This window comes from Microtus ochrogaster, linkage group LG9 (assembly GCF_000317375.1).
Source record: "Microtus ochrogaster isolate Prairie Vole_2 linkage group LG9, MicOch1.0, whole genome shotgun sequence".
NCBI classification, from domain to species: domain Eukaryota; kingdom Metazoa; phylum Chordata; class Mammalia; order Rodentia; family Cricetidae; genus Microtus; species Microtus ochrogaster.
Window position 1 is genome coordinate 37,847,537 of NC_022034.1, and position 22,291 is coordinate 37,869,827.

The following is a 22,291-nucleotide window of genomic DNA, read 5'->3' on the forward strand; positions in this document are numbered from 1 at the left end:
GGGAACCCTGATTGCTCTTCAAGCTGATGAGGGAGAGGGACTTGATCGGGGGAGGGGGAGGGAAATGGGAGGCGGTGGTGGGGAGGAGGCAGAAATCCTTAATAAATAAATAAATTAAAAAAAAAAGAAATTGAAGGTCATCCTCAGTTACGTACTAAGTTAGATGCCAGCCTGTGAGACACCAAACATCAAACAATCAAACTCTAATTCCATTTAGACTGATCTTTGTTTCATTTATCAACTTTGTTGTAAGAATTTTGCAGAGGAAAACCACTCCAAAGTGAACCAGACCCAAAGTCTATGTACCTCAGTGTACTTCTGTGCAGTTAGAATAGTCATTTATAAAAGCAGCTATGCACAATGGATTTATACTTTCACTACCAAATATATTTTTATACATCTATCCACCACGAAAAACAAAAATTCCACGACAGAGTGAGAACTAGAAAAACAAGTGACTTTACATTCTCTTTCATAACTCTTGTCCGTTACCCACATCCTGTCCTTTCTTATGCCCTAACATTAGCCTTTCTTGTTTCATTTTTTCTTTCTTTCTTTCTTTTGATGCTTCTTGTCCGTTACCCACATCCTGTCCTTTCTTATGCCCTAACATTAGCCTTTCTTGTTTCATTTCTACATGGTATGCCCACACAGACATTTGGCTTAGCATAAATTGTACATATGAGGGAGAATATGAATATTTATTTCAGAGATTATGTGACCTCACTTAATATTATATATTCTAAATTCATCCATTTTCCTGCAAATTGTGTGACTATATTTACGTTTGAGCTAAATAGTATTCCACTATATCTATATCTAATGTAAATCTATTTGTCTATCTTTGAAAATAGACTATCTATATACTATATTATATGCACATACATGTAAAGTATATGTATACTTGTATATATGCATATATTCATGCATATGTGTGTATGCATATATACATGTATATACATAGTGGATTTTCATTATCCATTTATCTGTTGAGTCACAACTCTTTGCTATAGGAAAAGAAGTAGTGATAAACATGGGATAGCATATATCTCTGTGATAGGTTATAGGATTCTCGGGATAGTCCCAGGAATGAAATAATTGGGTCATATGATGGTTCTATTTTTAATATTTGGGAAATCTCAAAACTGATTTCCACAATGCCTATATTAATTTGTACCCCACCAAGAGTGGATTAGATTCCTATCTCTCCACATCTTTTTTTAAACATTTTCTGTCAGATTTATTTATTGAAGCTAGCCATTCTGACTGGAATGAGTTGGTACCTCTATCTCATGTCTCCTGGGAATGAGCAGAGGCTTCCCGGAAAGTTGAGTGCTTCTTCTTTTCACTCTTGTTGTGTCTTTTTCTGATCCTGTTACCTTGGTGACTATCAGTTATCATGGGATGGAAAGGCCAGGAGACTTGGCATTGGGATGAGACAGTAGTAAAGTTAGAGTTGCCTGCTCGTCCCTCTGGCAACCCTCACATCCGACCAGCGTTAGATAGCCCATGTGAAGAAAGATTGCTGGCCTTCAGGCATCTTTGGCTGGCATCAGGGCAGGACTGTGTTTCGAAGTTAGCTGTTTCCTGGAACAAGGGATGTGTAGGCCTCTGACAGAGTTAGTTCATCATTGCCAGTTTTCTTTTCTGTTCAAGATAAGTGTCGTTCATCAGAGCCAGACACAAAAGTGATGACAAACAGCTGGGCATAGGGTAAAGCGCTAGAGCACATGCCTAAAACTGCTCACAAATCCTTAGGGGACAACACAGAGTCTACAAACTTGTCTCCTGATGACACTTGCCGACGCTGTTTTTCCAAAATTTGAAAGGTGGCACAATGAATTGTTTTAGAGTCCCAGAATCAGGACTGTTGTAAGAGAGATGACGGAAATGGAGGAAATATTAATAGAGAGGGTTGAACTTTGGTATGGAGCCAGACACCGACACCCTCACTCTACCCCTGTTGAGGGTAACCATGTTCTGAACACTCAACGGAGGAAAGTTTTTCACTGTTTAACACTGCTTATTGAGTTTCCCCATGGCTTTGTGTTAGTTCTCCTTGGCCAGTCTTTTCAAACTGAGAGACATGAATGAACGAATGAATGAATGAATGAATGAGCACCATGGTGCACTCACATAGGCCCAGACCCTGCTTGTCGAGGGAGAATTCTAGCCCCTCGTGTGATCTGCCCTGTAAGGTCTGTGTCAAGCCTTGCAGCTATAAGCCACAAAGGTTCTGCAGATGCTGGATCACCTTCCATATTATCTATTGAGCCAAGGTCAAAATCATTTTACTGTACTTGGAGCTTATCAATTCCTATTGTCGGTGAACTCTCGGGATCTATCCAGCAGTGGGATTACAGGCACATGCTGTAGTGCTCAATTTGTTGGTAGGTTCTTAGGGATACAAACCCAAGTCCTCATGCGTCTGCAGCAGGTGCTTCCTCAGCTGCGCCATCTCCTCGGCTCTTTTTGATGATTTAAACATTTTCCTTGTTAGCTGCTCTTATATGGAAAAGGTTTTACATATAAGATTTTTTTCTTCTTTTTGTGTGTGGAGTACTAGTGGCTGATGGGAAATCAGAAGGGCTTCCTATCCCAAGCCTTAACTTTAGTCCCAAGGTCAGTCTTCAAGAATTCTTTTGACATTCAGTTATGCATTTCTTTCCCGCTTTATTCATTAGCATGTGGAAATACTGTCTCCAAGTTCGTCTAGTACCTATGTGGAAATCAGTTTTTCTCTTTGCAGTTTTCTGCCCCTGAGCTTAGTACCTGGCAGTAAGAAGTACCACCAATGATTGACAGCAATTATTTCCATTTTTGTGAGATGCTAATTTCACCTGCTAGTTCTTAAGCACTGATGTCTAAGAACTTTCGGTGCTCTGGAAGATGCCCTTTGTATGAGGAGCTGGATCTGAAAGGAGCCTGAAGCTCCCCAGAGTAGCTGCCTTTGTTTCCAATGTGAACAGTTGTTTCTCTTCACCTGCGGTGTGGTCCATGTGTCCTCCCAGTTGCGATGTGCACATGTCCAAAGCTTCATCTAGCTAGGATGCATCCTAGATTCCGGGGTCTTTGAAGTTTTTCTCCAGGGGCTTGCTAGCCAACCTTCCCTCCTCTGAGAATGATAGCTGCGAAAAGGTTATAAATCACATACCTGTGTGCATCAACTTAAAATAGTACTGCAACACCACCATAGGAACAACCTCCAGGAAAGGACGGTGGGGTATTAGGCACTAGATTAAATATGTTTACCTATCAATGGTCTAGGTTTATGTCTTTGCCCTTTAATGACAAATACCAATGAATTTTTCTGACAGTGTGTGGCTGAACACCATCTAGTTCCCTCTGTACTGAATTTAGGTCTCTGGCTTTCGAGTCATACTAATTTAAACTTCGCTCTGGGGTATAGGAAGAAGAAGAATTGCTTCATCTGACCTCCCTAATAACTTCAGGAGTTAGATAACCAAATGTGAGCACAGTAGTTTAGTGGCTGAAGGTGGGGAGAAAGGAGAGGAAGGAATAGCTGTGCAGGGTGTGTCCAGTGTGCCAAGCTGGGATGGGGGGATGGGGGCAGGAAGAGGAGAGAGGCGTGCATCCTGGAATGTGGACTTGCAGCAGGCAGGTTCCAGGAAGTCTTCAGGCTATTCATGCGGGGAAGAATGAGTAGTCTCTGTGTTTTCGTGTCTGAAAAGCAAATTGGTGTAGCCAAGCAGTCTACTGGCTGGAAAACTTCTTGGATGAACAGCACAGATTTAGTCCCTGGGGTTATAGAATTAGAAAGATAAGAGTTTTGTTTGGTTTGTTCAGGAATGATAAATACGGGGCACCGTGGGAGTGTGAAACAGGATAGGAGCTTTGTGTGGAGATGTGGCCACTCCAGGGCTTGGGTAGAGCAGGGTTTCCCAGGAGTCCCCAGAATGTAATCATTCCAAGAGAGACAGGTGGTGCCTCTTGAGGGTGACAGCCAGTGATGGCACTGCAGGAGAAAAGGCTCTACTCTTAGGAAGCCCATCCAGTTAGTGTTTTTAGTTTTAGGAGGAGAGGCAGAAAGTTATCTTTCTTCTTCAGGGATCAGAAAGCCATTAAAGGGTCCTACCCAGTTGTTTATTCCAACAAGTGCTAATGAATATCTACAGTTAGGTACTTACTACCTCCAGGCTACTCTAGACCTCAGGATAATAGGATTGACAAGTGCCTACCTTTCTTTCTTTCTTTCTTTCTTTCTTTCTTTCTTTCTTTCTTTCTTTCTTTCTTTCTTTTGATGCTAATATAAGTCTTCATCATTGCAAGCACTCCTTTCATGTTTGTTTCCTTTACAAAGTTAGGGTACTGGGGAGGAACATTTGTCCTCAAATTGACAGCTATTAGACCTTAGCTGGTGCCATGGCCTCTTTGAGTGAAGAACTATCCACCAAACAGCCAGACAAATGGACCTCATATCAACACTAGCTGCTTCATATACTCCATGGACACCTTGAAGAAACTTCATGGCATCTACATATGTTTGCCACTTAAGCATGACTCTGGTTCAGAGAGGAATATTTCTATCAAGCTTTATTTTGAAGTTAAAATTTGCATTTATTGGTTTAAGTTTCCCAGAGTCTCATATTCTTTTTTTTTCTTTTCTACCATTTTTAAAAATTGATTTTTTTTAAGCTCTACATTTTTCTCTGCTCACCTCCCTGCCTTTCCCTTCCCCTTCAGCCCTCTCCCATGGTCCCCATGCTCCAAATTTACTCAGAAGATCTTGTCTTTTTCTTCTTCCCATGTAGATTAGATCCATGTATGTCTCTCTTAGGGTCCTCATTGTTGTCTTGGTTCTCTGGGATTGTGATTTGTATGGGCTACCTTTCTGTCAGTGTGGAAAAGGAACAAGGAAGAAACAAATAATGAAATCAACTGGTGAGGAACTGCCAGGAAGGGCCGACCAGGAAGTGCTCTGAGGATAACAGTAGAGGGTGATCTGCCAGTTAGAGACTTGGAAGAGAGGGCTGAGGCTGCTGGTATGGTGTCCCAGGCAGGACAATCTTGTTCTAAAGCCTGATTCTAACAGATACCTGACAGACTGGAAATATCCAAGGCTAAATGATCTAGAGAAGAGCTTTCAAGCTGAGAAAAAGTGGATGCCAAGACTCTGAGGCATGAACTTCCTTTGAAGCTTTGGGGAACCAAAAGTCGTTGTTAGAAATATTTCCTAACATGAGCTCCCTGCTGATGCAAAATTTCCAATCAAGCCAAATCAAAACAAGCCAAATTAAGAAATATCCAGGTTTAACAGGAGTTCTGCACTCTCTGGTGGCCGCGAATGGGAAACCGGGAAGCCACGGAAATGCGACCCTCCCGGGAGGAAGAAAAGAAAAGCACGTGTTTCTCTTTTGGGAGATCACTTAAATACCCTGGGGAGTGGTCCTGACCCCATCCCCAGGGAGGGGTCAGGACCTGGCCTGATGGAATTTGGAGTCCAGACCAGGCCTGGGGGCTGGGATAGATGCAAGGGGCTGGGGCCTACACTTCCAACTTGACAGTCCTCTTTCAAGAAAGTCTAGGCTGCCTGCAGTGTGCTGTGTGGACAACACAGCCTCTAAGGTCTCTAGGGCAAGTGAGAACTCAATGCCAAGGGCTTTAGTGCTACTGGAAAGTTTGAAGGAGGAAATAGCCTGGGCTGATGCACATTTATGAATTATTTCCATTCGATTATGTAATAGATTATGCAGGGGTATGAGTGGGAATTGGAAAATCATTCATGGGACTATCGTAAGCAAGAGTCATGGAAAGCCGGGGGAGGATCTGGAGGTCAGTCTGACCAAGACATCCCAGTCATTTGGAGATAGCTGATGAGGGAAGCAAAGTGATGGGGTGTGACTCACGCGGATGCTTGAACAGCACAGCGTCCATTCAGTCCATACTTCAATGTCAGTAGGGCATGGCTGTGACTTCATGGGCCGCAGTTACGACAGCCTGGATTCTGTGTACACAGGGAATGAGACCGTGTCAGTACCAACGTGATAGGCAACAGTGATTTAGTGGTGTATATCTTGTATGGTGCCAGGTGCTTTACTGGCTTGCAGGGACTCTCTGCTGTCATCAGGAGGACTGAGACACAGAGGTGGAGCTGGCTCTCAGTGACCTGTTTTGATCATGTCCGAACTACTCCAGAAAGAAATGCCAGACTGACAGGACAATCTGAGAACAGTTAAAGGCAGAGGTGTGTGTGTGTGTGTGTGTGTGTGTGTGTGTGTGTGTGTGTGTGTAAGTCATTTGCCCATGATATCATCAAAAGCTGTGGGATTGGGCTTGGAGATTAATACATCCAATGGCTGTGGTCTTACTAACCTTTAGGAATGGAGTTGAACTTTCTTTAGTAGAGAAGAGCCAATCCCTTAGGAGTGAGGAGAGATAAGATTATCAACCATATAATTTCAGGAGCAAGTCTTTCCCTAACCCTGTTTGCTTGGCTGCTGAGGGAAAGTGGGGGATGGGGCTTATTAATCACATGTTGGAAAGAGTGTTGATAGCTTATTTTCCCCTAAATTAATTAAATCCCACTGTATTAGTGTCCATGAGTCCCATTCTAACACACATTCTGTATCTTATCGGATAAAAAATGTGAACATGAGAGAATGATTAGCTGTGGCAAGTTAGCGGGAAGAATCAGACCTCAAAGCACTGAAAAGAATTTCAGCTTTCAGAGAATGTGTGTGATTCCCAGAGGCGATACTTTGCATAGTGATTAGACAGTCATGACCTATTTAGTTTGATTTATAATGAAAAGAAAATCTATGGTATGCTAATGAAAGATCTTGGCATAGTTTCTTCAGCAGTAGGATTCAAACTGCCATAGGACCCAATGAACAAGAATAATTACAAAATGAACTCCAATTGTCTCCTTTACAGAAATAGTTGAGCAATACAGACGCAGGACAAGGGGTCACCTGTGTGTATGGGGGCGGGGGGGAATTGTTGCTCTTGTTCTTGGCCATTTTGTTCACACAGAGACCTCTTTCATTTTCTTTTAGGTTTCAAGAAGGCAGGGTGCAGAAGGGTGGTTTCAAGGAGGTAGGGTACAGATGGGTGCCTTAGAGCCAGTGGGTTTGTTTATATATTAACAGGGTTCTGCTTTGTGAACCCATGAAGTGCTCCCACTAATAGACCTCTGTGCATTGTGCCACAGACCAAATGGTAGGTCCACAGAGGGTAGGAGTTTTTAAAAAGGAGTGGAAACTCCTCCATCTTTTTTGAAAAGCTCAATACCTAAGCTGTACATAAAGAAAACAGCTTAACTTGCAGCATTTCAGAGACTTCACAGAGCTTGAATAGTGAGATTCAGTTTGTGACTTATTTGCCCTTTGCTGGTAGGCTCGAGTTCAGGTCACCATGGTCCGAATGATAATTACCTCTCTTTGTGAGGAATGGTTTGTAGCTCTGCTGCATTCAAAACATCAGTGACAATTAAAGACCTAATATTAAAAGTTGAGCACAACCAATCTCTCATGCAGTCAGTTCTCTTTACCTTCTGGATTCTATTGTATTACCCAAACCAGGAAGTGGATTCGTTTCTCCAGGCAGAAATGGTAGACTTATATTTTAATGACATATGACTTTGGATGCCTTTGGAAGAAAATATGATCCTGAATGGTTTTGTGTGCATTCCTTGATGAGATGTTGAAATGCAGTCATTAAGGGGATGTACTCTTTTGACTCTCTTCCTGGAGGACATGCATTCATGCTGCGAAATAGCTTCTAAAAACAGTTGATGTTTTAGTCCTTTCTTTTGGTTATATGTAGAAAATGCTTAAGTCAAAAAAAAAAAAGAAAAGAAAAGAAAAAGAAAATGCTTAAGTCCAAACCATGCACTGCTTTGTCTCTTTGAATATTAGACCTGCCTATTAAAATTGTAAATCCTGTGTTGTATGTGAATTACCAAGGGCATTCATGGAAAAAGTCAATAGAATCCTTTTTATTTGGTTTGGAGAGGAAACCAAAGAGATCTATAGACGATACCTTATGTACTGGCCAAACAGCTCACCCGGCTCTTAAGTGCTTAATATTTCAACCAAGCTCAACTGGTAATAAGCAAAGACTATTTTCCTGTTAACTGAACCCTAATGACCTGTGTTTGATACCTGGAACCCACAAAAAGGCCAAAGTGGTGACTCACATCTGTAATTGTAGTACTCCTACAGAGATATGGACTCCTGCAGAGATATAGACTCCTACAGAGATATGGACTCCAACAGACATATGGGAGGTAGAGACAGGAAAATCTCCTGGAATCTTCTGGGCTAGTTGGCTTGCAGGACACATAACTACAGGGTCAGTAAGAGAGACCGTGTCTCAACAAGGTATCTTTAAGACCAAGATCAAGTTTCTGAGAGTAGATGTCTGACCTCCACATGCATACTGTGGCACATAAGTGCACACACACTCACTCATACACACGCATGCACGCACAGCACACTATACACAGATAAAATAATAACACATGAGCCAGGCAGTGGTGGCACACCCTTTAATCCCAGTGTTCAGGAGGCAGAAACAGAAAGATCTCTGTGAGTTGGAGGCCAGCCTGGTCTATGAAGCGAGTTCCAGGACAGGCTCCAAAGCTACAGAGAAGCCCTATCTTGAAAAACAAACAAAACAAAACCATAATAATAATAATACATGAAATTAGATTTTAATTTTAAAAAGAGTAAAAATGTGAACACAGTTTGGGAGTCAAGAGTACCAGTGGCCTGACAGGAATGCCATTTCCAGGGCTTGAGTCCCTAGCATCTAGGTGGGAGTAGATTGCTCCCTCAGTTTAAGACCAAGATCAACCAGGACTCCAGCTATAATGACAGGGTATGGACAATATACAACCTCTGAAGTACCCTTCATGTAGGCAGTGCTGTAAGTGGTGCTCCTTGCCTCTAAGTACTCTGAGTTCAATGACCTACTTCTCATAGGCCCTTGGTTGCTATGGTGTTGGTAATCACTTCCCACATAGAACTCCCTCTCACTGCCTACCCCCTGAGATCTTTCTTGCTTATTGATTCTAAGCACCATGCAAAATGACTACTAACTGTTCTTAAACAGCATGTGTAATGAAGAGGTGGAAAATGAAACACACACACACACCTAGAATTGTGTCACACACCCCTTAGAATTGTGTGTGTGTGTGTGTGTGTGTGTGTGTATGCATGGTTGGTTTTGCACATGTGTGCATATTTATGGAGGCCAGAGGACAACCTTAATTGGGATCCCTCAGGCCTTGTTCATCTTTGGGACAGGGTCTCCCCCACATCTTAAAATCCTTAAGCAACGGTGTTATTATTTGTCTACATGAAACTGGAGCTGTAAAAAACTGATCCAGCCACCTCAGTGTCACCTCCAAAGCGACAGACATTATGGGGGGAGGGGATGCACCAGCTCTGTCACCATGGAGCCACAGCACCTTCCCATGGCTCCATTCACCATGTATCATCTAAAGGACTTGTTTCTAATGGCCTTCAGATTTAACATTAAAGGCTCAAAGCCCCAGATTCAACTCTCAGCTTCACACATACACACGAGAAACGAAAAACAAATAAAAAGCAAAACAAAACAAAATAGATTTATAAATTATTCCTCAGAAATAAGGAGCCCTGGCATCCTAAATAGTGCATTGAACCATGCATCAGGCTGCACTGTGACAATGAATTTGAAACTGGAAATAGAGATGCATCTTTCATTGTTGATATGTAAGTGTCACTAACACAAATATCAACAGATCTCTGTATGTACCTACCTCCTATTTTGGGGGTGGGAGGTGCCTTTAACACAATGTAACACTGAGTGCTTACAATATGACCTTATTTCTGGGTAGATTAAATTGAGTCATCCAGTTCAGAATGTCACACATATGTTCCAAAGATGTCTTATCTCAAAATTGAATGGCCTTCTCAAACACATACTGTTAAACTACATAGGCCAGCTTACAATAGGAGTAAATATGCAGGCTAATTGCAAGACGCTGCCAAAGCGGTGCCAGACTGACATCAGAAGGAATTTTCTAGTAGCCCAACTCAGCCTCCTGTGAAGATCGCAGTTGTTGCCCCGTTCCCTTCCCTTTTCCTTTGTAGTGTCTTCCAGATCCCTTGAGTCAGTGCTGGGTGGCTGCCAGGTAGTCTACTCTCAGACTTTAGGACTGCCTTTTCCTCCCTTGCTGTGACCTCTTTAATGCTGACACTCACATGGCCAAGGCTCCAGGAAGCTCCGGCTAGCCCTATTGGATGGAGAAAGGTGGTTTCTAGTCTTCCTCATCGAGCAGGCTTTTTAATCCTTCAAAGTAAGACACTGACATTAACCTCACCCCTTTCTTGTCAAATGTGATGGTGTCACAAAGCTGAGCAACTGGAACAGAATCCTCCAGGTTAAGATGAAGTCTGGCATCTTCCAGAAGCAGTGAGTGAGGCAGCCTGAGTGGCTGAAGCAAAGGGAGGAGGTGTGGGCCAGAGAGGCCGGGTTATGTAAAGCTGCCATGGAAGGTCAGTGTATATGGACTTGGTGAAGGGTGTGTGCAGAATGTTTCTTTTGGCTGTTATGTTGAAAAGACACTGTCGGGAGAGAAAGACAGAATTAGGAAGATAAGTTAGGTCATCGTTACTACAGCTCAGGTGAGGGATAAGGCCAGGGAAAGTAGAGAGCTGCAGAGACCACGGAGGCAGAATTGGCAGGCTCTGGTTCTAACTGGGAAAACTGAAGAAAATCAGGTGGGTGTCTTGATGGATTGGATATGGAGGAAAAAAGAAAAAGTCAAAGGTGGTAATAGTTTCCCATCCAATGGATGGTTCCCTTTCCTTGCCATTATGCAGGAAAAATTTTGCAGAGGAAAACTGTTTTATTTATTTATTTATTTATTTAGTTGTTGTTGTTGTTTGTTTGTTTATTCGGAATTATGTTATCGGTATTAGTAGGGAGAGTTTAGAATAAAGCTAGCTCTGAATCCTAATCCATAGTGCGTGAACATGTTTTATGTGCATATTGTGCAGTGTTTTCCAGACCTCCACAGTGCCCCATTCTGTTTTCGAATGTACTTTTTATAGGTCTTCTTTCATGACTCCATTACTACTTTGTGAAAACTCTATCAGCAACCTAGAATGTAACTGGGAAGGAATTCTAAATTTTTTTCTTCATTTATTTGTAAACACATACCCTTATTTTCATAATTTTCTTTATTTTTGATTTGTGTGCCTGTGTGTGTGCACGCACATACACGTGAATGCGCACATATGAATAGAACTGGAGTCCCAGGTGGTTGTGAGTAGCCTGGTGTGGGTCCTCTGCGAGAGCAGTATATGCTCTTACTACCCCCTGGACATTTCTGCAGCCCCAACTCTTTGCTTTTTTAAGTGCTATTGAGCCCAGTTAATTTAGCGTTCAGTATACTGCTTTTGGATTCTGTTGAGTACTGGTTCTTTCTGAAGACTCTCAGTGTTTGTCCTTAGGTGATCAGAGAGCTCTAAAACTTTGTGATGATGATTGCGATTTTTATCCTAATCTTTTACATTTTGTGCTATGGTAACTGCCTTACTATTAGAAGCAAGTTGTATTTTAATATCTTAGATCATGTATAAGCCACTTCGCACTCTGTTGTTCCATGTGGTCAGAATATTCCATAATTAAAACAAAGTCACATGTAAAATGTACAAAGTGCAATTATAATTTGGATATGCTGTTTTCAGACCTCTGTGGAAAAAAAATTCTAGTGGGTCCTTTTATCCACCTCCTCCCTTCCCTTTGCTGTGTGACTGACTGGTCACCAGCCAGGGCTTACCACATACTGTCTGTTCTTCTGAGACATAAACAAATCCAAGTTAATGGATTTTTTTTGTGTGTGTGAAATATTTTTGAAATTTATAGGTTTGCAGTTATGAAAGAAGAAAAGTTAAACCCAAAGGTCTGAAGTATGGTTTGTTGCTATTTTAACATTGATGTTTGAAATGTCAGTATCTAAAAGGCCCTATGTCTCGATGTAGCAACCTTCACAACCAATTCTGTTGATGGTGATAGAGCTTTTGTCTCTGGGCTGGCAGGAAACCTCAGCCAGACTCCAGAATGAGGGGCTCCTTTCACATCTCACATCCCCTGGATTCTCCTTTTCTTTCTATTCTGCTTTGTCACTCCCCGCCTACCCTCTAGTGGGCAGTATGAACCTGGGGGAGCTGGGTCTGAAAATAAGGCAAACTAAAGCCCTATGCAACAGCCAACTTTATTCAGAGCATCAGACAGTTTATACTCGGAGGGCTAAGATGGATCACAGGAGTGGGTGTCAATCACAAGGATAAGTTGCACGGGGCCAAAACATGTTTCTCATAGAGACACAAGACTAGCACCAGCTGAAGTAAACTCACTCCTCTCCACCACACCTGGGAAGAACACAAAAACACATTCCAAGAACAATTCTGTGTTTTAAAGAAACTGAGGTCACATGACTCTTATCTTGTTTTCTTGGAGTTCTCTCACAGGCACTCAGAATTTCCCTACAATGACTCCATTTGTGGACTGTGTTCTGACTCATCCCATGGATTTCTTCTATTTCTAGGTACAAGAAAACACATGAGACTTTGAGCCATGCAGGGCAGAAGGCCACAGCAGCCTTCAGTAATGTGGGAACCGCCATCAGCAAGAAGTTTGGAGATATGAGGTAAGTCAGGGTATTTAAAACAGAACAACAAGAGCATTGTGGATTGGTAGGGTGTTCTTTCTTTCTTTAATGGGTAAAAGTGACATTGACTGGTGACAGAAATAAATTTTCATGTTGGATATTGTGATATTTTCTGTCGGAAGGTCGGATTAGAATCCTGCCTCCAGCCTTACCCTTTCTACCCATAAAAGCAGAAGTTAGAGGGAAAGAGGAGGGGTTTCAGAATAGTCCAGGATACAAAGAATCCAACTGGTTTTATTAGCTAGCTTGTCTCTTTGCTCTGACAAAAGCAACTTCAGGAAAGATGCATTTTGTTCCATAATTTGAGGGTATAGCCATCCTGTCCAGGAAGTCATGGCAACAGGTGTTTGAGGCAACTGGTCACCTTGTACCACTAGTCAGGAAGGAGAGAGGAGAATGCTGGCCCTCTTCTTTTAGGTCTGGACCCCAACCCATGGGTTAGTGAGTTTTCCCTCTTCAGATAAGCCCTTCTGGAAACAACATTACAGACACATGCAGAGACATGTTTCCATAGTGATTATAAATCTAACCAGTTGACAATGAATATTAAGCATCACATATCTTAATTTAAACGATATTGGAAAATATTCAGTGGAATCTGCTCTGATAAATTATTCTATGTTACATTTTTGTATCCAACCATCTGGTATATTTTATATTTTAAAATGATACTATTTGACTTATATTTCTGGTAGTTTTCTTTGTTTACCTTACCAGTATATTGACAAATATTAACAATTTATATATCTTCATTTTCAATAACTGAATTATCGTACAGTATACAGCAGCAGTAAAACTTTTAAGTACCTCCAACATTATGGTTGTCAGTAGTTTGCAGAGACTAGGGACAACATGGAGATAGACTTTGAATTAAACCTAACATCGTTCATGCAGAAACAGGGAAAATGGTGCTGTATGGGATTTTTCCCCCCACAGTTATTGCTGTCATATTTGCATTGTTTAAATACCTGTCAATTTATTTTGAATTTGGTTGATGTGGTTTAGGAGATTTTTCTTTAGAAATCAATTTTATTTTTCTCATAGAAACCAAGGTAATTTTTTAAAGATTTATTTATTTATTATGTATACAACATTCTGCCTCCATGTATGTTTGCACGCCAGAGGAGGGTGCCAGATCTCATTACAGATGCTTGTGAGCCACTACTTGGTTGTTGGGAATTGAACTCAGGACCTCTGGGAGAGCAACCAGTGCTCTTAACCACTGAGCCGTCTCTCCAGCCCCAAGATTTTTTTTTTAAGTTGGCAAGTTTTAAGTTTCTCCTTTTCAAAAACTATGTGGACATTTATGTCATAGATTTCTGAAACTTATTTGTCCAAAGCTTTGATACCTAGTTGTAAATATTCATATCTTTCTATTTAGTTTCTTACATCAAAAGCTGTTGGATTATTTCTCGTATTCATGAACCATTTTTACTAGGCATTCGTGCATATAGAATTAATTTGATATGCACATAAATGCTCTGTATTGCTTTATCCTCTTCTTTATTAGTACCACATTATCAAAGGACACTCAAAGCCTTCAGAGACAGCGTGTGATTTTGTATTATTAGTTACTGCTATCTTATTATAGGTAAGGTTCACAGTCATGTCAGTAGCATCAAACCATTTATCTGAACAAATAATCCCTTACACAAGAAAGACCCTTCTGCCCATTATATATAAGAAAATATATTTTGACATGTTTATAAAGTTTCTCCTCTACATAGGCAGTTGACAACTTTCTCTTGAACATTTGACCTTGTACAATACCGCCAAATATCCTTCCTCCATCTTCATGAGTCTATAAAAACATCTCTGAAGCATTCTAAAAAAAAGTGTGCTTTCCTTGATTGAACCTCTTCAAGAGTGTGCTCAGAATCTGGGAAAGTGATTGCGTCAGGATGAAAGTGATCTCACCCTTACCTGGATGGTCTTTACCTTGTAGATGAGAGGGAAATGGTGATAAGGCCGTAACTCAGTAACAGATGATTTACTTTGCATACACAAGGGGGTTCCATCCAGTCACAGAAGAAGCAAGGGAAAACCAAGTAGCAATGCCATTGGAGTGTTATAGAGCTATGAATGTGCTATGTTTACCCTTTATTATGCGGCCAACTCAAGGTGGTTTTTACCTGAAGGAAAGCAGCATGCATCTGTGATGGGGACCCATTGGGTCTTATAAAGGCTTCTTGTGTTTCTCTAGTGAAGAACAAAGGCTATAGTGAATAGGTAGTGTTTTGGTATACTTCTGTCCAAATTGTGGTAAGTGTTATACCCTCCTGTCAATGGCCCTTACTCTTGTTTTAAAGTGCTTTGTTTTAGTGCAGTGCATAACTCACTTTCCAGGAATTCCAGGCTGTTCACTGATTACAACTTAACAGAAAGAGTTGTAGTTTTCATTGTGAAGGGACTGATGTTGCTATGCTAGATTTATGTGAGTAGTAAAGCAACTGAGTAGCATTCATGAGATCTGAGATTTGAGCCTCATTGCTTCAGACAAACGGTGGATAAAAATTCTGGAAAATGAAATACACATTTCTAGAGATTCAAATTCAATTCTGAACAATTTTATTAAGTTGGAAAAAGTCAGAGATGTATATCTAGTTTTTTTAATCAAGTATTACAAAGGTTTTTATTTTTAAAAAATTTTTACTAAAATGAGTATTAAGTATATGTTATTTTAAACTTTTTACATTATGTTCAAACTGATATGTCAATTTATAAAATGTTAGCAGGAAATGTTAAAATTTTAGCACAGGTATTTTGCCTTAAACTTTCCTTTGGTTTAAAGTGTGCTATTGTCCTATACTATTCATTATACTATAAAATTCTTTCTGTGTGTTCCAGGACCAAATCTATAACCATGTTCAGTCTTTGTCTCCATCTGTGAATAGCGTTAATAGCGCTTGCCTCACCTGTGTGTTAAAGTCACACCCATGGATGAACTCTGAGGAAGTCTAAACTGTTGTGATGGATTTTATAATAACATATTGGCATCCTCTCAGAATTTCCCAGTGAATTTGTTCAGACGGTGATTCACTGGGGACCAAAATGTTGGGAGGAAGCATATAATGGAGGCTTGCCATCAATTTATCGCTGTGGGAAACACAACTAGATGCAAACATTTTTTAGAGTGGCGGACAAAAATCTTTAAGGCACATTTAGAAATCGGTACTATCAGCCATTGTTTATGCTCCTAAGTCCACAGGTTGAAAATATTTTTTTTAATTCACCTTTATTGAACAGGAGCAGATTTTTGTGCTAAGATTCTCTAAGTAACAAGGCATAACAAATGTCATATGATTTTCACCCTGTGTTAGGTATCCAAGTAGTAAGGCTAGAATACAAGTAATGCAAACAACAAGGCATTCTATGCAAGGACTTAAGCATCCTGGGATTTCCATATCCATGGGGGTCCTGGAACACTTTCCCCCTCAGCTTGCACAGGGAAGACAGACTGTGTACTCTAAAAAACAGCGAATGAAGTTACCTAGACCTTTCTCTTGAACTACTTATAGATGTTTCTTGCAAAGGCACATAAGTCCCAGGGGGGTCATGTCTGTGCATTCTGTGCTAACTCAACCCTGATCTTTTCTCCCATGCTGCCGGGCTTTAGGTCTCACTCTATTGGGTAAGCACATGATGTTGAGTCTGTGAGGCTGTGTGAGGTCTGCAGCTGCCTTTTGCATGCTCTTCCCTTCTACCCATGTCTCTCATCTCCTTTCACACTGTATCACAACAAGAAAAACAAGACCATTTTCTGGAGCATGCGCAGAACAAGGAAGATGCCAGTTGCACAGCGAACTAATCCATTGGAGTTCATTTAACCACACATTCATCTCACTTGTGAATCTTTCCCACCAGTTTGATTTGCTAAACAGTCTCCTAGAACTAAATCTCTTCTGTCAGGAAAATTTCTTCCAGCACTTACAGGGCTCTTAGAATTTGAAGAGGTTAAAAAAAAAAAAAAGTGGAAATTGATAGGACTTTTGTTTTTAGTTTGATTTTAATTTTTGCTTGTTAAAGAAAACTTGCAGAACTTGAAACAGAGAACCGATTCTCTTTTATCACTTTTCTCTGAATTTCTTTGACTTCAATTCCCATATTTTGAAGTTGCAGGGAGAAAACTATTGGAAAATACTTACGTTAAGAAGTTAGTGACATCCTCTGGGGACTTCAACTTAAGCCTTTTTTTTTTCTGGAATCTTAATATGAACTTAATCCACTCCTGCCTCAGATTGTATTTTTTTTAAAGGTATATGCCAACTGTAGCCTGGAGTTGTTTTTTTTTTAAAGATTTATTTTTTATTATGTATATAGTATTCTGCCTACATATATCCTATAGGCCAGTAGAGGGTACCAGATCTCATTACAGATGGTTGTGAGCCACCATGTGGTTGCTGGGAATTGAACTCAGGACCTCTGGAAGAACAGTCAGTGCTCTTAACCTCTGAGCCACCTCTCCAGCCCCCTCAGACTGTACTTAATGAGATGAACAGATTGGCAATACTAGATTTCCTGTAGTGATGTTTTAAATGCGACTTCTATATATAGTCTCTGGGAGGCTACAACTACTGCCTGAATGACTTTGCCTTGCTGATATTTCAGTAAGAGGTTGCCCTTCCTGATGGCTTTAGTTGATATTTTCTGGAATGTGTGACAGATTTGCTTAAAAACCTGTTAGCTTCCAGATCTTCCTCATGACCCTTTAAATACAGTTCCTCATATTGCGGTGAACCCCAACCATAAAATTATCTTCATTGCTGCTTCATAACAGTAATTTTGCTACTGTTATGAATCATAATGTAAGTATCTGTATTTTCCAATGGCTTAGGTGACCCCTGTGAAAGGGTTGCTTCAACTGTAGGGGTCATGCCCCACAGGTTGCAAAACACTCTTCTAGGTAGCCGGTCACTCAGGATCTATGTTTAAAACGTGTCAGAAGAGCAAGCCCTAATCCAGGACAATGGAGCCCAGCTTGCTTCCTCCCACCTGCCTCACTCCAGTTCTGGACAAAACTCAATAGACAATACCAGGCAGTGAGGGGGGAATGGTGAGACATCTGCTCTAGGATTAAGAGGATCAATCTCCTAAAATTCTCAGGCATGTTTGTATTTGTACCAGTTGTTTCTGACAGTTAGTCCAGAATGGACGTAGAACTCTCTTCTTCCAGCTGGTGTGTGTGGATGAACAGTGTTAGCCTAGGGTGCCTTTTCTTAACCATTTGCATTCGTCTGGCCAGTTTCCGTACAAAGGAACATTAGCATCTAGCTGCCTGGCCTCCTTCCTGGGTACAGCTCTCACTCTCCCCCGGTATGAGAAGGAAGTGGAGATTAGGGATGGGCTCGGGGATATCACACCTTCTAGATTTCCTGCAAGGCCCCTGAAAAGAGCAGGGGGCTTCCACATGGCTCACATATTCTTCCGTATGCCCTTGGAAGCTGATTGTGGTTGCTTATGTCCAAAAAAACCAAATGCCATCTTGGTTGGGTGGGCAGGGTACATCGGATATTTGAAATTGCTGTTTTAGAACTGTCAAGTCAGAGTTTTCCCACAAACTTAAACTGTGCTATCTTCTTTTCCCCCCTCCCTTTAATGTGTTTTGTCCTGAAGGTACTCCATTCGCCATTCCATAAGTATGCCTGCCATGAGGTAATGTGTACAAATATTCACGTCCTATTAATGTAGACTGTATGGGAAGCATTTCTTATTTTGCATGAGTTCCTTCCCCATATCACTTTATAAGAAAAGATTTAGCTGAAGTCATGCTATACTTCACGCTTTCTTTCTGACTGTCTTCAGGAGGGAAGGTGGCCACTTGCTGTGGGCTTGAGTTTTTGACAGACACAAGACCTTAAATCTAACCCATCCTGAGATCAGAGATAAGAACTTCACCTATCGCAATCTCCATTTCTTTGCTACATTTTATAAAGAACTAAGAGCTGCCTTGCATGGATCTATAAGGCCAAAGTGAAGCAATGTATTTGAAGCACTAACATAAGACCTGGAACATTCTAAACACCTTTGCATAATTAAATGCAGACCTGGGAGGGGAAAAAAGAGAATGGGAGAAAAAAAAGAGAGAAGATATCATTAAGATTTTGAGATGAGTTGTCTGTTGAAAGTTTAACAATGACAGACCACTACAATCCTGGATGGATTCCTGGTGACAAAAACATCCACATTCAAGGTTACATGACTTACTGATACAGTATGATTTAAAAGAAATCCCTGGAGGTATGGATGTTTGTAATGGAAGTGAGAAGAGGCAGGCCGCTTGCAGCACAGTTCTGCCAAAGGTCAATGTTCCAGCCACAGCCATTTTGTTGATATCAGTTGCGCGGTGTTGAAAATAACAGGCTGGAAGCAGATTTGCTGCTCTTCCCATGGTGCTCCTGGGGTGCTCCAGCAGCCTGGGCTCCTGTCAGTGTGGGAAAAGGAGCACATGGAACCTCTGGGACCTTCCCACACTTCAGTCAGAGCTATGGCTCTCTTCTGCTTCCTGGTATACATTATGATTTAGAGTAATTGCAGAGAGAACTCAGTTACTTTAAATAGTATGAGATTACTGGAACCAAATTCCTCCTAGGGTCATTTGCAGTACCAAAAGTTTATAGTTGTACATGATGTAATTAAATTTGATTAAACAGTTCTCCCTGCTCTCCAGCATGCATTCTAGTGTAATTTAATTAGAGGTATGTTTATTCTTTTCTGTCTGACGAAGTCTCTTCTACACTGGGGATATTTGCTCAGTTAGTTGGTTGGGAAATTTAAGCACAATGTTTGGTTTTCTGTATTTGGTAGAAATAAGATTGCTTTGTCCATCTTCAGAGGAATTGTTACCAATCCTCATAAGAAACCCAGACTGAGTAGTGCAACCCAAGACTTTTAGCACCTTGACTGACCAAGTTTAAATCTGGGTGTCCAAAGAAGACTTGGACAAAATGAGTAAAATTTCAGTCTGTGAACCAGAAATCCATTTTGTGGTCTGTAGGTTAAAGACAATCTCATCAACTTCCTGAAGTGAACTTTGAAAGGAAATTAAGCTTATCAATCTAACATATATCTACAAACCATCCATCTTACCTGACTACCCATTGTATGTCTACATAACTGATAAATTTCATGTGGGCAGGCTCAGCCAAATAAAGCCTGAAGAGAAAATTAAGTGCCACGGTGTATAAATTTGAGTCATACAAATGTAATTTCACCCAGACACAGAGGTATTACGAAGGCTTACTCATAGGGACTTGACTAATGGTTGGTTCACGTGCAAGGCTAAAGCTGTGTCCTGCAGTGTAAATAGAGTACAGTTCTAGCCACAGGGACTGTCAGAGTCTCAGGAACAATACTCAACAAAGGGAAAGACCTGGAGAATACATTTTACAAATTAGTTGCCTAGAACCATGGCCATCCCGCACCATACAACCAAACCCACATTTTATAGCCATACTCCCTGATGAAGGCCATTCCTCTTATTTTATTGTCCTCTGTACTCAAGAAGAATAAGTAGTTTATCAACTATGGTAAAACTTAATTGAAATATTTGACTTGAAAACAATGGCAATTGTTGCTGAAATGTGACATGCCAGATTTAAGATACATCTTTCAGTTTAGCTTCTATTTCTTTAATTCAATTTATTCATATCATTTGTAATGCAGTAATATCAATTGTGGTCAAATCCAACAAAGAAAGCACCAAATGACTTAAAGGTTGGTAGACAGATAATACAATACAATGCTTGAGTCATTAATAAAGCACCAGTGAGGTAAGAAGGCTCCACCTCCTAAAAAGGTGGAAAACTAACACATATAGCTAACAAAGAAACATTAAGAAGTCAATGGGGGCAGCCTGTGTAAAATAATGAGAACATCAACTTCCAGAATTACCACTTTCCGGAACTTGTCAACGTCATTATTTTTTTTAAGGCACAGAAAGATAAAAATCAGGAATTCTTTTTTCTCCTTGAGCTATTTCTTGTCTGTTTTGTCTCCAATGTGCTGAAATACATAACCTTAAATTTCCAAATAGGAATACTCATGCGTGACCTTTAAATGGATCTCCCACTACAAACAGAGAAACTGAGGAACTACAAACAAACAGAGAAACTGAGGAAGGAAGCTGTTGTGATAGAAAACAATGAACAAAATGTTAAATTAGCCATCAGTCCACCGACTCAGTGAAAACAAGTAATGGAGGACTATGGAATTAGTGTAGCTGGATCGCTGTCATGTGCTGACCATTTTCCTTAGACATATTCTGTGTCTCTGTGTCTGGACCTACCTGAGCAGAAATAAAACGTGTTTTAAAACAGGGTTGGTATCGGTGGCAAGCTGCCAGCCAGGACTGGTGCAGAAGCGCTAGTTTACAAACAAGAACTGAAAACCGAACAACATGGTTGCTAAGACACAAGGTCTTTGGAGCTGACCTCTCTTTCTTTATTTTAGGAATTCTCCTACTTTCAAATCATTTGAGGAGAGGGTTGAGACAACTGTCACAAGCCTCAAGGTACAGATGAAGTGAATTGTGTGTGATTGGGTCCATTTCATGAGGACAGCTTAGTTATTAACCACCATTAGTGCCGAAGGCAAGGTAGGGCTGTCATCATTCTACCAGGCTAAGAAGGTAGCCATGCATGAAGACAGGCCTTTCCTCCCATAGAAACCTATGGATAGAATCAGCACTGAAGAGTATTTCTGCACCATTAGCCTTAGTTATAAATCACACAGGCATAAGTTGTTCATGAAAGTGAATTGACTTTCCATTCATCTCTTAATTTCATAACGGTCTCCTCCCCAAAAGAGGATTGTAAGAGGATTATGGATTGCAAAAGGATTGTATGTAAGAGGATTATGGATAGAAATTGAATGAAGTTTCTATAATAGCTCACAGGTCTTCTGGTTTGGACATTAATTAGCAAAATCAAATTGCTTGCCATGTTTCATGATGCTATGTACTACTTTCAGCCTCCCAGACTTATTCACTAAGTTTATACCCTGACACAACCCAGTATGGCCATCACAGTGGGAAAATTAAACAATGTTACAGAATGCGTTGTTTTCTAGTAATGCATTTGATCTCTGGGAAATCACCAAAATGATGCCCATTCCATGGTAGGTGTTAAAGATTTACTAATTGTCTAATTACAGATGTTAGTCTACAGAGAGGGAGAAAAATGTCAAAATCAGAACTAGTCTGGGTTTTAAAGACATACAAGTAAAATAGGAAAATTCATTGAAAATAAATTATTTTTGGAAGATGCCACATAAATAATAATGTCCTTATCTCTTGGTATAATTACTATCATGTATGCAGCCTATTCCTATATTTACTATTACTAAGATCTATAGATGGAAATGGTAATAATGCAGCTGCCTCCAGACCTCAGTCTCACACGTACTCCATGGTAGTATCTGCCACAGTGTAAGTTAGCCTGAAACAGGCCTCTGGTGCTTTCTATGGTTTGAACCTGAAGGATCTCTCCCTAAAGCAGGGTCTTTCACAAGGTTACTTTCAAGGCCTGTGGTCAGGTTTTGAAGGCTCCAGAATGAAATCGCCATTCAGTGTTTACTATGTCTCTATGGACTTCTTACTCCTTGCCAACT

The 22,291-nt window shown here is 40.7% G+C and overlaps 1 protein-coding gene across 3 annotated transcripts in view; it reads left to right on the forward strand.

The window, feature by feature from the left end:
- Window positions 1-22,291, forward strand: part of Tpd52l1 (TPD52 like 1) — a 101,141-nt gene that overhangs the window by 73,997 nt on the left and 4,853 nt on the right. Inside the window, exons 4-7 of one of the 3 annotated variants that reach the window (XM_005363650.3) lie at window positions 12,563-12,664; window positions 16,302-16,316; window positions 18,299-18,337; window positions 21,134-21,194. In XM_005363650.3, the coding sequence (XP_005363707.1) occupies window positions 12,563-12,664; window positions 16,302-16,316; window positions 18,299-18,337; window positions 21,134-21,194 (217 nt within the window). The remainder of the gene's footprint in view (window positions 1-12,562; window positions 12,665-16,301; window positions 16,317-18,298; window positions 18,338-21,133; window positions 21,195-22,291) is intronic. The other 2 variants (XM_013352399.2, XM_026787319.1) reach the window with 2 other exon arrangements.